This window comes from Zingiber officinale, chromosome 2B (assembly GCF_018446385.1).
Source record: "Zingiber officinale cultivar Zhangliang chromosome 2B, Zo_v1.1, whole genome shotgun sequence".
NCBI classification, from domain to species: domain Eukaryota; kingdom Viridiplantae; phylum Streptophyta; class Magnoliopsida; order Zingiberales; family Zingiberaceae; genus Zingiber; species Zingiber officinale.
Genome location: NC_055989.1, coordinates 474,055 through 489,369, shown reverse-complemented (window position 1 = coordinate 489,369; position 15,315 = coordinate 474,055). Strand labels below are relative to the sequence as shown.

Here is a 15,315-nt window from a genome sequence, read left to right as displayed (position 1 = left end):
GTAGAAACAAAGAACTCTACTTAAAACTTCTAAGACAATGCTGAATGAATATAACTTATCAAAATATTTTTGGGCAGAAGATTTTAGTATAGCTTGTTATGTACAAAACTAAATTACAATAAATAAAACTCACAATAAAATCTTATTTGAATTATATTATAATAAACAACCTAATATTAAATACTTTAAAGTATTGGATGTCCAGTCTACATATTAAATACAAGAGAACCCTTAAGAAAATTTACCTCAAAAATAGAAAATGGAATATTTGTAGGATATTCATTAAACAGTAGAGGTTATAGAATATATAATAAAGTCACACTGAAAATCAAAGAAACCTCAAATGTGAAATTTGAAGAGACCAACCAAAACTTAGAATAAACCCAAATTCAACCAATTAATTTTATTCAAGGTAACACTAGTCTAGGGAGAGCTAATGAAACCTAATTCACGAAGAAGAAGATCAACTTCAAGTGAATGAACCTCCTAGAACCTTAAGATTCAACTTAGATCATTCAATTGACTAAATAATCGGTGACCCAGACCTAAGGGTTCAGACTAGGTCATCCTTCAGGAACCTAAGTCAAATATCCCTAATTTCAAAAATTGAACCTAAAACAATAGCTGAATCCTTACTTAACCCTGACTGGATTATAGCCATGCAACAAGAGCTAGCCCAATTTGAGAAAAACACAGTCTGGGACTTAGTACCACCACCCAAAAATAAAAAGATAATAGAAATAAATGGGTAATTAGAAACAAACTAAGTGAAACTGGGGAAAGTATTAGAAATAAGGTTAAACTAGTTGCTAAGGGGTTTAGTCAAGTAGAGGGACTTGACTATGATGAAACATATATCCCAGTAGCCAGACTTAAGTCCATTAGAATGTTACTTAGCTATATATCCCATAAAGGATTTAAACTTTATCAAATGGATGCTAAATTCGTATTCTTAAATGGGCTAATCAAAGAAGAAGTTTATGTAGGTTAGCCACCTAGGTTTGAGAGTTTAGATCATCCTGATCATGTATTTAAACTTAAGAAAGTCCTATATGGACTTAAACAAGCACCTAGGGCATGGTATGAAAGACCAACCTCCCACCTAATTTCTAAAGGATTCAACCAAGGACAAATTGACCCAACCCTATTTGTCAAATCAATCATACAAGATATTTTTATAGCCCAAGTTTATGTAGACAATATAATCTTTGGATCAACTAATTTAGAATTTTTGCAAGAATTTATAACCCTAATGGAATAGGAATTTGAAATGAGCCTAGTAGGTAAACTAGCTTACTTTTTAGGACTACAAATTAAACAAACAAATGAGAGAAATTATATTTATCAACAAAATATATTAATGAATTACTTAAAAATTTGGAATGGAAAACACTAAGGAAATAAAAACACCTATGACAACTAACACAACCTTACATGATGATTCAAATGGAAAACAAGTTGACTTAAAATACTATAGGAGTATCATAGGTAGTCTATTATACTTAACTGCAAGTTGACCTGATATTTTATTTGCAGTTAGTATGTATGTTAGATACCAAAGCTGTGCTAAAGAATCACATTTGACTCAAGTCAAAAGAATTTTTAGGTATCTCAACGGAACATCAAATATAGGAATTTGGTATCCTAGAACAATCAATTTTGAACTAATAGACTATTCTGACTCAGATTACGCTGGCTGTAAATTAGACCGCAAAAGTATAAGTGGTGGATGTCAACTACTGGGTCCATCACTTATCAGCTAGTTTAGTAGAAATCAACACAATGTTACCTTATCTATTACTGAGTCAGAATATATAGTTATAGGATTTGTTGCACAATTATTATGGATGACACACACCTTAAAAGATTTTAATTTAAACTTTACAAATACAAAAGTACTAATTGATAATGTTGGTTCAATTAATTTAACAAAAAATCTTGTGCATCATTCAAGAACTAAACATATTAAAATTAGACATCACTTTATCAGGGATCATGTCACTAAAGGTGATATTGAACTCAAATATATTGAGTCCAAGTCTAACTTAGCTGACATATTCACTATACCCCTCCCTGAATGTGAGTTTAGTAACTTACGTTAGAAATTAGGAATGTGATTAATAGACTAGGACCTTTACTTTTAAAAATATTTTCAAAATTTTTCTTTCAAATTCTAGGATAAAACTTTTTATTTCTCAAAATTCCCTGTTTTTAGAAGTTTCAAAATCAGTTTTTAGCCTTTGTATAGATCAAACTCTTAGAAAGCATGCTCCTATAGCTCTAGAACTTGAGCATCTCACCAATACACTAGGATTACCCTATTTATGTATTGTTAAACTTAGAAAGGGGTGAGATGCATAGGCAGATTGCCTGGACTTAAAGATGATTATATCAGTGCATCAATACAAGTCTCGGTGTTAAAAACTAAACTTACAGTAATCAGGTTAAGTTATTCAACTTAGTCAAATACTGAATGAATAAACTAAATTTAACCTGACTAACCAAGTGAAAGCTGCTATATTCTGATAATTAGTAAGTAACTAATGGTTAGACAATTAAGGATACTTTCTAGTTATTTTTACTTTAAAGTAATATCATGTTCAGGGGGAGAATTACTATTGAACATATTTTGCAAAATTGTGTTTAAATTTTTTTTAGCCTTTTTAAAATTTCAAAAGTTCTTTTAAAATTAAAACAATAAGTTTTAAAGATAGCTTTAGAAAATCAGTTTTTTTTAAGATTTCAAAATCTTACTTAAAGTTTTACTATTCGGTCTTTGAAATTTTTCCTTATATCTTTTTCAAAAATTCATTTTCGAAAAGTTTTCCAAAATACTTCGAAAAGATATACTTCAAAATATTCCCTGTTTACAATTTGAAAATGTTGTTTTCTGAATTTTTTTTCCAAAAATCTAGCTTTATCAAACTTTGTGTCTTTCTCTTAGCTATTTTTGAAAATCCTGCTATCAAGTTCTTAAACATCCATTTATGAGAATAATTTTTCAAAAATATTTTTAAAGACATCTTTAATTTTTAAAGTTAACCTCCCCTAAGTAAACCTTGAAAAAAAAATTTTAAGTTACTTTACTTAGCCAATTCTTCCAAACTTATCTATGCTTATTATTTTTTATGAATGCCAAAGGGGGAGGGTTAGGTGGATTTAAGTTAAGCAAAATACTAGACAAAACACCAAACTAACTAAATCAAAATTATTTCATTAGTCTAGTTATTTTTTCATATTTTTCATAAACTTAACCTAGGTTGTCATTACATCAAAAAGGAGGAGATTATTGTGGTGATTAGCACTAATGGTCTAACTCAGGTTTGGATGAATGACAAAGTAGGTTAAGTTAGTTTTGTTGTGATCTAACACTTTGACTGAGTGTGTAGGAGAAATTCAGCTAGGTCGATGGGCTAACCGGATAGCTGGTGTGAAGCTCAGCTAGGTCGATGAGCCGACCGGATAGTTGGCACAAAGTCTAGATAGGTCAACGGGCTAATCGGATATCTGGAATGAAGTCCAACTAGGTTGACGGGCCGACCAGATAGTTGGCAAGAAGTCCAGACAGGTCGACGAGCTGACCGGATGTCTGGCAAACAGTAAGTGAAGGTAAGTCACTGGAGGAGAGTGACTATGAGGATGTGTCTCAATTGAGGGATAGTAGGCGTCGGTCCAGTTTAGGTCCATTTGGGATCCCTACACTGAGACCTTGACTAGTTTCTAGTCTTGGGAGGACAGGAACTAATTACTCTATTTATTATATTGTAAGCAAGCTACCTTCGGGTGAACAGTACCCGAGGGCGCCCTCCATGGCTATGGAAGGCGCTTCAGTACTGTTCATGGAAGGCGCCTTCCATGGCTATGGAAGGCGCCCTCCGCGGATAAAATTTGACTTTACTGCGAATAAGTGCTAAGGAAATTGGGATAGGTTTTGCCTCATTGGAGGCGCCTTCCATGGCTATGGGAGGCGCCCTCCAAGCCCTTTACAGGGGAGTCTCAAGTAGGCACTTATACAACAACTACATACGAGCTACTGTACGTTCATTCAAGCTTCTGACTGCTCCCGATTGATAATACAACTCTACTACGAAGCTGCTGAGCCTGACGACTGATCCGGGGAGTTTTGGTCATTCCCGGTAGACAGACATCAACACAAGAAGAGCTCTCATTTAGATCCATAAAAGTGTTGGTAACTTTGTCTTTGCACTTAATTACAATAAAAAGGCAAGTGCAGTGTGTTGCACTTGACCTAACCTTTTTGTACTCGATTCTCTCTTCTGGGGGTATCGGAAGAAATTTTTAGTGGATTGTCCATCGATAAGTCCGCGGGGCCTAGGCCTTGGAGTAGGAGTCACCGAAGGCCCCAAACCAAGTAAAAACCGCCTGTGTTTTCTTGTGTCTTGGTTTTTGCTTTCTCATTTTCATTTTTTGATGCGTACTCTACTTTTAATTTTTAAAAGAAAATAAGTTTTAAAAATCACATGATTCATCCCCTCTCTCACGTGCGTCACGATCCAACAGAAGTAGCCCGATAGGGGATGAAGCCTGTTCCTGTCGATGTTCCCTTAGCAAATTCTTGCCTATTTGATTTAAGGCTTCTTTCATTATTTTGGGTTTCTTGAAGAGGAAGACTACACCAAAAATTTTCATAGTAGGCGAATTACGAGGAAAAAAAAGAGTTTCTTCTTACCAAACAAAGCGCTTAGTTCAAGATTGACTGAAATAAGTCTAAAAATATACAATAGGCCCGCTATAGTTAACTCGAGCAAGCTAAATTTTAGGCCTTTCATATATTCTATAGCTGGACCCAAATTTGTATCTACATGAAGGTGCCTTAAATTTGGGATAGGAGGAAGATCTTGCTGCCAATTTGTAGGGTAAGGGGGAGGAGAGGGGAGATGAATGAAGAAGTACCTATCTCTCCATTCCTCTTGGGTTGGTACTCAATTGAATAGAATCACCTTAAGGCAAGATTGAAATTTAAACAGGCTATTTGCTACAAGAAGAGGAAGAAAATAATAGTGAAATAGGGGGGATAAGGTAATATTGAGCAAACGACAAACGATGACAAAGCCACTTAAAATATTAAAGGAGTGAAGAATGAGTTGGTTCAGTGGTATATTGAAGTAGTGGCTGACTGAAAGGCTGACTGCGACAAGGAAAGGAGACAAGGGAAATCGAAGCCCTGATACAACTTGTTCTACAAAAATGGCAACACCTCTCGGAGGGGAACAATGAGGATGATCTTTGAAAGTAGAGATTATGGCATCAGGAGGAAGGCCGTAGTTGACATGGAGATGGTAAGCCTCCTCGAGAGTGAAGCTAGAAGAGCATTGCATGTACCACTCGTTAGTCTCCACCATTTAGGAAGAAAAGATTGTGCAAGCTGAAAGAGAGGAGTAGTGGGAAGGTGAAAAGGAGAGGATGAAGACAACAATGAAAAGAAAGCCTTAGGTTTCTTTGAAGAATGCTCATGTGGACAAGAATGCTTATGAGGACCCTCTAAAAAGGGTTTTCTAAATATGACCATCCGATCATAACCATAAGAAAGGCAGATCAAGTGTAGCCGTGAGATGAGGAAGGTAAGGCAATGGAGAAAGAAAAAGTTGTATACCTCTAATGATGTATACACACGTGTCACCAATAAAAATCCTGCACTGGAAGTTGATTCGATAGGTAGTCATTTCGAGGCATTACCGCTTCTACCAAGGAGGATTTGATTTCTTGTGCAATTCTTTAGTTATAGGTTCGAACGAATTTTATGGTTCGGATAAAAAGTAATAAGTAAAAAAAAAACAACCCTACTTGATCGAGAATGATCCTACATCTCGATCAGGTTTAACTCGAGTTAGTCTCAAATAATTTCATTCAAGACAAACCTCAGCGAGTTTTGGTTAGGATGATAATTAGCCCCGCACGCCACAGTTCACTTGACTGGCTTAATGCCGAATGAGTTTTGATCAAACTGACAACTTCCGCATGCCATAGTTTGCTCGATTGGCTTAGAAGGCTGGGGGCAACGGGTTACATGAAGTAGGATTTGCTCGGTCTTAAAGTGCGAACACACCTTAAGCCTAGAAAGATTTATCTTTTTATGAGTGATCCTTGTCTTATCCCATTCAGTTTGTGGACTGGGTGGAACTCTCTTATAGAATCAGAAGAAAGAATGCAGTTAATGAACAATGAAACTTCAGCATAAATAGAAATGTTAAAATTAAGTAAAAATTGGAAACTTAGCACATTAAAAATGTCAACATATGGGGCATGGAGTGCATAGATTGATAAAGGACAAGATGAATCATGGGAATTTAGGAAATAGATCAGGGGGAGCACTTTTAGTTATTCGATCATAATCTAGAGAACTAGTAGGAGAATTAGAAGTTATGTAGTTGCCTTCCCTCAGTTGCTCCATCGCGCCTTATGCCCCCAGTACGAGTGCATGGACAATGGAGTGAGCAAGCGGTGCATTAAACTCTTGCATTTGGAAGAGCTCATTCTTCTTTGTGTTAAGCCACTCTTCCTCTTCTGCTCGATAAGTTCCGAATTCTTCTTGGATGGTCATCAATTCCACTTGGGCAGACACTAGATTAATTTGGGTGGTGGTCAGCTCAGACACCAAAGAATTCCATTCAGCCTTTTGAGTTGCTAGCTCTGATGCTTTGGCAGCTAGCTCAGCAATATGGGCAACTTCTTGTGTTTGTAGTTAACTAGATAATTGCACATTCTTCTTGGTCAACTCGGTCAGCTTTGCTTGCAATTCGGCTCAAAGACTTGTTTCTATCTGAAGTTGAGACTCAATCGAATCTAATGCAGTCTTCCATTGGGTCACCTTTTCAAGCTCAGCCTTGGTTAGTTCTTGAGCTTCTTGGAGCCGAGCTGATAATTTTTTTATTTGGCCGAAGTCCTAGATGCCCACTACTTTAGAATTTTACTACTTCAACAATTCGTTCTCTCAGGCTAAGTCATGTAGGCGTTGAGCAACATTTATACTAATGGCCCAACCCGGAATGATAAACACGATCATGAACCACTGTGATAGAGGAGAAGAAAAACAATCTATTCATGTTACAATATCTTTGTCTGTACATAGGCAAGCTCGTCTGATAGTTCCTTAAGGGAAAGTTCACCAAGTAGTTTTTGGGTGTTGGACCAAGCATTTACCAAATGACCTCCTAACAAAAGGGGAAAGGTAACAGGAGGAAGATATGCGTGGGAGATTGGACTGGGGGTAGAAGGTAACAGAAGAGCATAGGAGATGGACTAAGCTCTTGTGGTACGATGTCATTAGACTTTCCTTGAGGGGAAAGCAAAAGGTTGGAATCTAGAGGAGCGCTCGGCAAGGAGGGGCCTTCTCCAGTAGGAATAGAGCTAGGTGATAAGAGGGTAGGATAGAGAGCAGACAAAGTTGTCTCTGGAGATGGCTCATGTCTCTCTTTGAGAGAGATATCTTCGGAGATAGTTATTGCATGCCTTTTGGGAGAATGAGCGAAGCTTTCGCCCCTTGTGTTTCTTCTTCAGAGGCACTTCTGGCTCCAAAGGAATATCTTATGGCAGGGAATGTGAAGCAAGGGTCGGATCCATAGAGACCGTAGCTGCACTAGTTTCCACAGCTTAACTAGAAGTAGTAGTCGGTAATAGGCCTCGCTCAGCCAATAACTCTTGCTCCTTAGTGCGGAGTTCCTCCTCAGAGAGGACGATTGATTTAGTAATCAAAGCTTCTAAAATGGCATCCACTGCATAGAATAGATAACATCTTAATTAGTGATAACATAAACATTAAGATACTAAAACTTACCGAAGGAACATGGCAGTTTCTTATGGACGGGACTTAGACCAAAAAGATATAAAAAGTCATCGTGCAGCCACCAGTGAATTTTGAACATTGGCTGATTGATTTAGGGAGATAAGAGATAAAGATCGAATCTTGTTTAAGTTTCGCGGGATCTGGGAGAGGAGGAAAAGAAGATTGCCACATAGTAGGCCAAGTGGCAAGGTGGGGCATCTCTAGGAAAAAGAAGTGAGACTTCCAATTCTTGATTGAGGACAACATATCCTTAATGAAAATTACCTTTGGGCGAGATTGGAAAAGGAAGGTCTCGGGCTCTGATTTTTAGGATAGGTAAACAAATACAGATTGTTGGGAGTGGGAGGAATGTCAAATAAGTGAAATAACATAAACATCCCGCACATATATCAGAAAGCATTCGGGACAAATTGTTGTAATGGAATGTAAAAGTATTGGTTTACTTCTAAGAAAAAGGGGTGGATAGAAAAGTGTAAGTCAGCTACTACTTGGTCAGAGAAGAAAGTGATGTGGTTATCAGGAGAAAGATGAGGATGTTCATTCGGAGAAGGGAGACAAATTTGATAGCTGCGAGGTATTCCATACTTTGAGTAAAGATGGACTCGATTGGACGCATCAAAGCTTGACGAAGTAGAGGCATACCAGGGGGTGAAGGATTCTTCGATCATGGTAGAACCAAGTCTAAATAAAAGACGTGCAACTTATTGGGTTTGCTAGAAATCAAGAAGGAAGAAAAGCAGAGGAGGAGAGATCATTGGAAAGAACAGATTAGAAGAGATGATAAGGTATATGGGAAGAACCAGTGATATTTAGGGTTTTATGGGAAAAAGTTCAAGCATCACCGTTGGATTGAAACGACCCATATAAGGAGCATTGATTTGCAGAGTTAAGCAAACGTGCCATTGTACTTTACAAGGTGATGGATGTCATCAAACGTCGCAATGAATGAGTGGTAGTGACACATGGCGATCATCCATGAATAGGCATTTATGAAGAGTGTGACTAGCGAGACCTTTATGCAGCTAAAAATGTCTTTTCGCACACCCTCGGTACTCGATTTCGTAGAATGCAGACTGTTTTGCGAAAGAATCACTAAGTGCTTGAAGTACAAATTGTTAAGAGCTCAAGGTACTATCGAAAACTTGAGTTGTAAGAGAACCTTAAGATCAATGAAAAATAAATGAGATTAGAACCTGAGTCTAGTCAGTCAGCTACACCTCCTTCAACTAGACTTGAGGGGGAGGCTAGTAATACAGGTTATGGTGAGCAAGTTCAGGGGAGGATGTGGATACTAAAGTCAAGGTGAGGTGACAATCAAGGAGCGAATAGGGTTGTTACTTGGTTCTGTTAATCGCCCCACACCAAAGTCCTTGAAGCATGCCTATGTGGTCTCAGAGTAGAATGCTCAGATCGGACCGACCGATTACGAACCCGATCGAATATAAAGACTCTAAGGCTTTATGGTGAAAATAAAGAAATAGGGTGCACGGATAGCTAAAGGTCAATCAGGGTTCAAGGAGTTTGACTAAGCGAAAGGCTGTCCAGGCTCTAAGTATTTAGGCTGGATAACGTACTTAATATTCAATCTGTCGTACAAAGACCGATCAAACATAAGGCTCTCTGTGTACGCTCGACCAAGCAAAGCTCAGGTGAACTTAAGGACATTTAGCCTTATATAAAATTCTTAGCATACGATCGGCTTGATAATGGTCGATCGAACATAAGGTTCTCTATGCGTACTCGGTCGAGTAAAGGCCAGATGAGTTTAAGAATGTCCAGATTTATAAAACTCTTAGCATTCGATCGGCCGGAAAAAGGTCGATCGAACATAAGGTTCTCTACGCGTACTCGGTCAGGTAAAGGCCGGACGAGCTTAAGAACGCCCAAATTTATAAAACTCTTAGTATTCGATCGGTCGGACAAAGGTCGATTGAACATAAAGTTCTCTACGCGTACTCGGTCGGGTAAAGGTCGGACGAGCTTAAGAACACCTAGATTTATAAAAAATCTTAGCATTCGATGGTCGGACAAAGGTCGATCTAACATAAGGTTCTCTACGCATACTCAGTCGAGTAAAGGTCGGATGAGCTTAAGAACGCCTAGATTTATAAAACTCTTAGCATTCAATCGGCCGGGCAAAGGCCGACCGAACGTAAAGTTCTCCATATGCACCCGACAAGGCTTAATGTTCCTTAGTGTTATATGCTAATCAGATTTTCGGTTGCCCATGTATAAGGACTAGCTTGAGGACCAGCCGAGATGCCTTCAGCATAACGCATTCTAAATATATGGTCATCTCAATGATTGATCCAGATACATCTAGCAGACAAACAACTGACAACATTAGAACAGCCTACAAACTTGTTGGAGAATATTCCCTCGAAGCTTCCTCATTAATCATAAACGGTATACTCCTTCGAGTATTTAATTGAAGACTCCAACCATAAACGACAGAAAAGGTACATCTGGGATAGAAAAAAAATTCTCAGAGGATGATAGCATGATATCTAGGTGGTACTTCTCTTATCTGCTAACAAACTCTGAAGTACTAAGGGACCACCTCACGATCACGGAGGTTATGTGAAGTGGCATAAAAGGAGGATTCTCTCCATTGGCAAGGTACACAAACTCTAGCATATAAACCCTACTTTTGCGAGAGCACTTAGGCTACTGTTCTACTTCTTCTGGGAGCACCTTCTGAGAACTGTACTAACTTGAGTGTCGGAGGGCCTTTCCATGGATCCCCACCCCGGTCTTGGTTACTAATGCTTTGTTTGATCATCTAAGTGTGGACAAGATCGTTGGGGAGTTCCTTCATATCTCGAGAGGCTCGTTACTCTTCAACCAACCATCCATCGGAGCTAGCACATCATCTCATAACCTTCAGATATGATCAGTTACTTTTTGTATGGTTGTGTATATTTTGATAATATATATTTACCTTTTCATAAAATAAAAAGAGTAGAGGCAAAGTCCGTTGGGTTTGCTAGTTGATGTCCTTTCCACTTCGCATCATCCGTCAGGTATACCTAGAGTAAAAGTTATTTTAAAAAATTTTATTTTATGATCATGTTGTATTCTTGCATGCATATGATATGTGTAAAGTAATAATTAGGAATTATTATTTTTTTATTTTCACTATGCATGTTTTTGAAATATATTTTAACGCGCACCACATCAGGTTATCCAACAAATGTACCCTAGAATACATGATCTAGGTTCTCCACCTCATGTGGATAGAAGGTCGATTGCCTGTCCTCCTGATACTCCTTCTTGGCACATACAAATAGCCTCCCATGTATTAGCAACCATAGGTATATGCATGACTCAGTTGAAGGTCCTTCTACCAAATTGTTTTCACCCATGGTTTCCTTGTCACACTATCTCCAAAGTGATTATATGCCTTATGTACACCCCCTTTCCCCTACCAAATTCCACTTTGTTAGTGTTTGGCTTGCGACCCATTGCCTTTTTGTAGGGTCGAGTCAAGCTCGACTTGACCATCCTTCTAATCTTCTTTGCGAGTTCCCCTTTTTAGTTCACTTCTAATTGGAGTTATGGTAAAGTCCATAAAGAAAATAGAACTAAGTGCTACATAGCAAATACTCCTATCAAAGAAGTGAGTTCTAGGGGAATTTGATCCATTCCTCAATCTTCGATCAGATCATTATGTATGAGAATTATGATGTGATATTTTTTATATTTTTTTAATAAATAGAATATCTTTTTTGACAATTCTAATAATTGAGGTCTTTTTTTTATTATTATTTTACTTATTTTTTATGCACCTAACTAGGCAATAACCAATTAAAATGACTAATTACTAAACAAAAATAATAAAAAAAAGAAAATCTTTAATTTATCAAAAATATCTTAAATATTTATTATATCTACATTCAATTCATTTTATTTAATTTTAATGTAAATTTATTTCCTTCTCACCTAAAAATCACAATCATCCTTAAGTAAATATTTACAACATATTTCTTTCATATTTAAATAAAAAACATTAATTATTCACTCAATCTTATGATCCGGTAAGTATTTATTACACACCCAGTAGCATCTGTAAAATTAACAAAAATATAATTTTAATAGCCAAGTGATATAACATGGTTTTACTTTAATTAAAAACTCTGTCTAGAAATTTTTTAATGCTATACAAGTTAAATTAACACAGAGATGAGAGATAGCAAGAGACTTTGAGAAATGATGCACCAAATGGGCATGTAATACTATTTGATAGACACGCAATTTAATATTTCCATGAACTATCATATGACTATATTAGGTATTTAGTAAATTCTACCACGGATGAATTATTATATTTTAATCATACATTGTCTCCATATTTAGTAGCGTAAGGCTCTCCATATATATGGTACAGAAGGATCTTTGATTATCATGAGATATAACAATTTAGATTCTCGACATGGATCTTGCACCATGGCTGCTCTTTTTTCTCCTCGCCTTCTTTTCCAATCCCACCGTCGCCTCTCCTTCTTCTTCTGTGAGCCGTTACATTATTCAAGTGGAAGAGCCAATTGAGCCGCTGACGGAAAGGAGCCTGAAAAGGTGGCACGAATCTTTCCTGCCTCCAGCCGTCGAGGCGTCTGGTGTCGATCGGCGGCTACTGCACTCCTACAGTGATGTATTCAGCGGATTCACAGCCATGCTGACGGAGGAAGAGCTGCAGGCGATGGGGAAGAAGAAAGGCTTCGTGCGCGCGTTCCCCGACCGAGTGCTGCACGTAATGACCACCCACACGCCGGATTTCCTCGGGCTCAAGGTCGGGAGCAAGGGGTTGTGGAAAGACTCGAAGCTAGGGAGAGGAGTCATCATCGGAGTTCTCGACACCGGCGTGACGCCCGGCCACCCTTCCTATGACGACGAGGGGGTCCCGCCTCCGCCCTCAACGTGGAAGGGCTCATGCAACCTAGAGACCGGTTGTAACAACAAGCTCATCGGTGCCAGGTCAATGATTGTCGATGGGGATGAGAGGTCTCCCGTTGATGAGGTCGGCCATGGGACCCACACTTCCGCCACCGCCGCTGGTAACTTCGTCCGAAACGTGAGTTATTTCGGCTTCGCCAAAGGCACGGCTGCCGGAATGGCCCCTCAGGCTCACCTCGCCATCTACCAGGTCTGCACCGCCCAAGGCTGCAATGAAGGCGATATCCTCGCAGGGTTGGACGCAGCTGTCAAGGACGGCGTTGACATCCTCTCTCTCTCGCTTGGCGGTGGCTCCATGCCTCTTGACGAAGATGTCGTTGCCATCGGTTCGTTCGCGGCGGTTAGGAAGGGCATCTTCGTCAGTTGCGCTGGCGGCAATGATGGACCTGACTACTTCACCCTCTCCAACGAGGCACCGTGGATCCTCACTGTGGCTGCAAGCAGTGTCGATCGAAGCTTCAGGGCCTCCGTGAAGCTTCCCAATGGGAAGGTGATCCCCGGAGAGTCTCTCGACCAACCTAGAAACTTCCCTAAAAGCTCTCTTCCCCTGTACTATTCCACTGAGTCGCCGTCCTGCGACATCGATCCTCCTGATGATAGCCACAGGGGCAGCGTCTGGGTATGTGAGGTTAGACGCGGCGATCTTGGACGTGTGGTGGCGTTCGCCAAGTCCCACGGCGCCAGGGCGTTGATCTCCATTTCTTCGAAGATAGAGGGTGCCACCATCTCGATCAGGAAGATGAACTTTCCCGGAGTAGTGCTCACTATCCAAGAAGGCTCCCACCTCATATCGTATTTGAACTCTACTTCCGAACCCTCCGCATTAATCGTCTTCAACGGGACAGTTCTCGGCGTATCCCCTGCCCCTGTCGTGGCTTTCTTCTCCTCCCGTGGGCCGTCTCAAGCAACGCCGGGAATCCTCAAACCAGACATCTCCGGCCCTGGCCTTAACATCTTCGCAGCCTATATTCATTCAAGAGACACTCCAGATCAATACTATATTATATCTGGCACGTCCATGGCAACGCCTCACCTCAGCGGTGTCGCCGCGCTCTTAAAGGCCGCACATCCTACTTGGTCGCCGGCAGCTATCAGGTCGGCGATCATCACCACGGCAGACACCGACGTCTCTGATGAGTTACTTGAGTTGGCACCCTATTTTGTCAAGGGTGCAGGACACATCAACCCTAACAAAGCTACTAATCCGGGTCTTATTTACAACATCACCGACGATGACTACGTCTCCTACATCTGCGACAAATTCGGCAAAGATGGCGCAAGAAATATAGCACGCACAGTCGTGGACTGCTCAAAGAGAGTGGCAGAAGAGGAGCTCAACTACCCGTCGATTTTGCTGGCCCCCAAAGGCGGGGCTGTGGCCAAAGTGACTCGGACGGTCACGAATGTTGGACCAGCGAAATCGAGCTACACGGTATCGGTGAGCATATCGAAGACTGCCGTGTTGACTTCTGTCACCCCCAAGACGCTAACTTTCAACGAGTTGAACGAGCAGAAGTCATTCACCGTGAGTGCGAAATGGGGTGTTGGCGGACCTCCCACTTCAGGAAATCAATTTGTGGAGGGAAAGTTGACTTGGACCTCCGATGACAATAAGTATGTGGTGACTAGCCCATTTGTCGTCTCTGCCCTGGAGTGTTGCAATGCTAGCTCTAGTTTGTCTTCTTCCTTTCAAATATATGCTTAAAAAAATGTATGAATGAATAAATTAGGTTGGGGACTCGAATCAATAAATGTTTAACAAATTCTATTTCTAATTAATTTTGACTCCTCTTGCCCGTGTCATTGTCATCCACTCGATTGCTCGTCTATGTTAGCTAGAGACCTAGAGCCAATCATTTGATCATTGTATTTTTGGACTTGTTGTATCATATTCTATATAAATAAAGGCATTTGGTTTTTGGTTATTATACTTACTTGTATTGGTGCCAAATAAACTAAGTATAATAACGTCCTTGAGTAGAAGGTTCTTACCTATATCAATCGATTGGTTGAATCGATAGTGAGATGATATAGGGAACACTACTCTTAATCATTCCTAGTCGAGTATTAACATTCAGGGACAATGTTAATGCAATAAGACTAGTATGTAGGTCAACTCGATGACTTGATCTCACAAGTCATGGATATAGAGATATCAAGTTGACACATGGGTATGCATTAGAGAATGTATACTGAATGACCCGCCATGAGAAAGTATCATGGATCGTTATATGAGTGTCATATACTTTCTCATGTGGCTATTAGTATGACTACTAGTCCTTGGACCTGAAGTCACCATGGATCCCTACATAAGGAGTTATGTACTTTGGTTTCGTCAAACGTCACCCGTAACTGGGTGGACTATAAAGGCGATTACTGGGTATGTAACGAATTATGCAGAGGGATGTGAGTGATGTAGATGGGATCTATCCCTCCTATATGACGGGAGCGACATCGATATTCTTGATAGAGTGAGACCACGAAGTGCATGGCCATGCCCAAATGAGTCAATATGAGATATTGAGCTCATTTGATTTAGTGAGTCTACTTGGAGTTCA

General features: G+C 39.8%; 1 protein-coding gene across 1 annotated transcript; it reads left to right on the top strand.

Annotated features, from left to right (window-relative positions):
• The first annotated feature begins 12,236 nt into the window (after positions 1-12,236).
• Positions 12,237-14,462, top strand: LOC122048049 (subtilisin-like protease). The gene has a single exon (XM_042609657.1). The coding sequence runs from the start codon at positions 12,237-12,239 to the stop codon at positions 14,460-14,462; it is 2,226 nt and encodes a 741-aa protein (XP_042465591.1).
• Positions 14,463-15,315: the final 853 nt, after the last annotated feature.

Excerpts from the sequence above, each read along its gene's own strand:
- LOC122048049 (XM_042609657.1), top strand. The coding sequence starts at position 12,237 with ATGGATCTTGCACCATGGCTGCTCTTTTTTCTCCTCGCCTTCTTTTCC.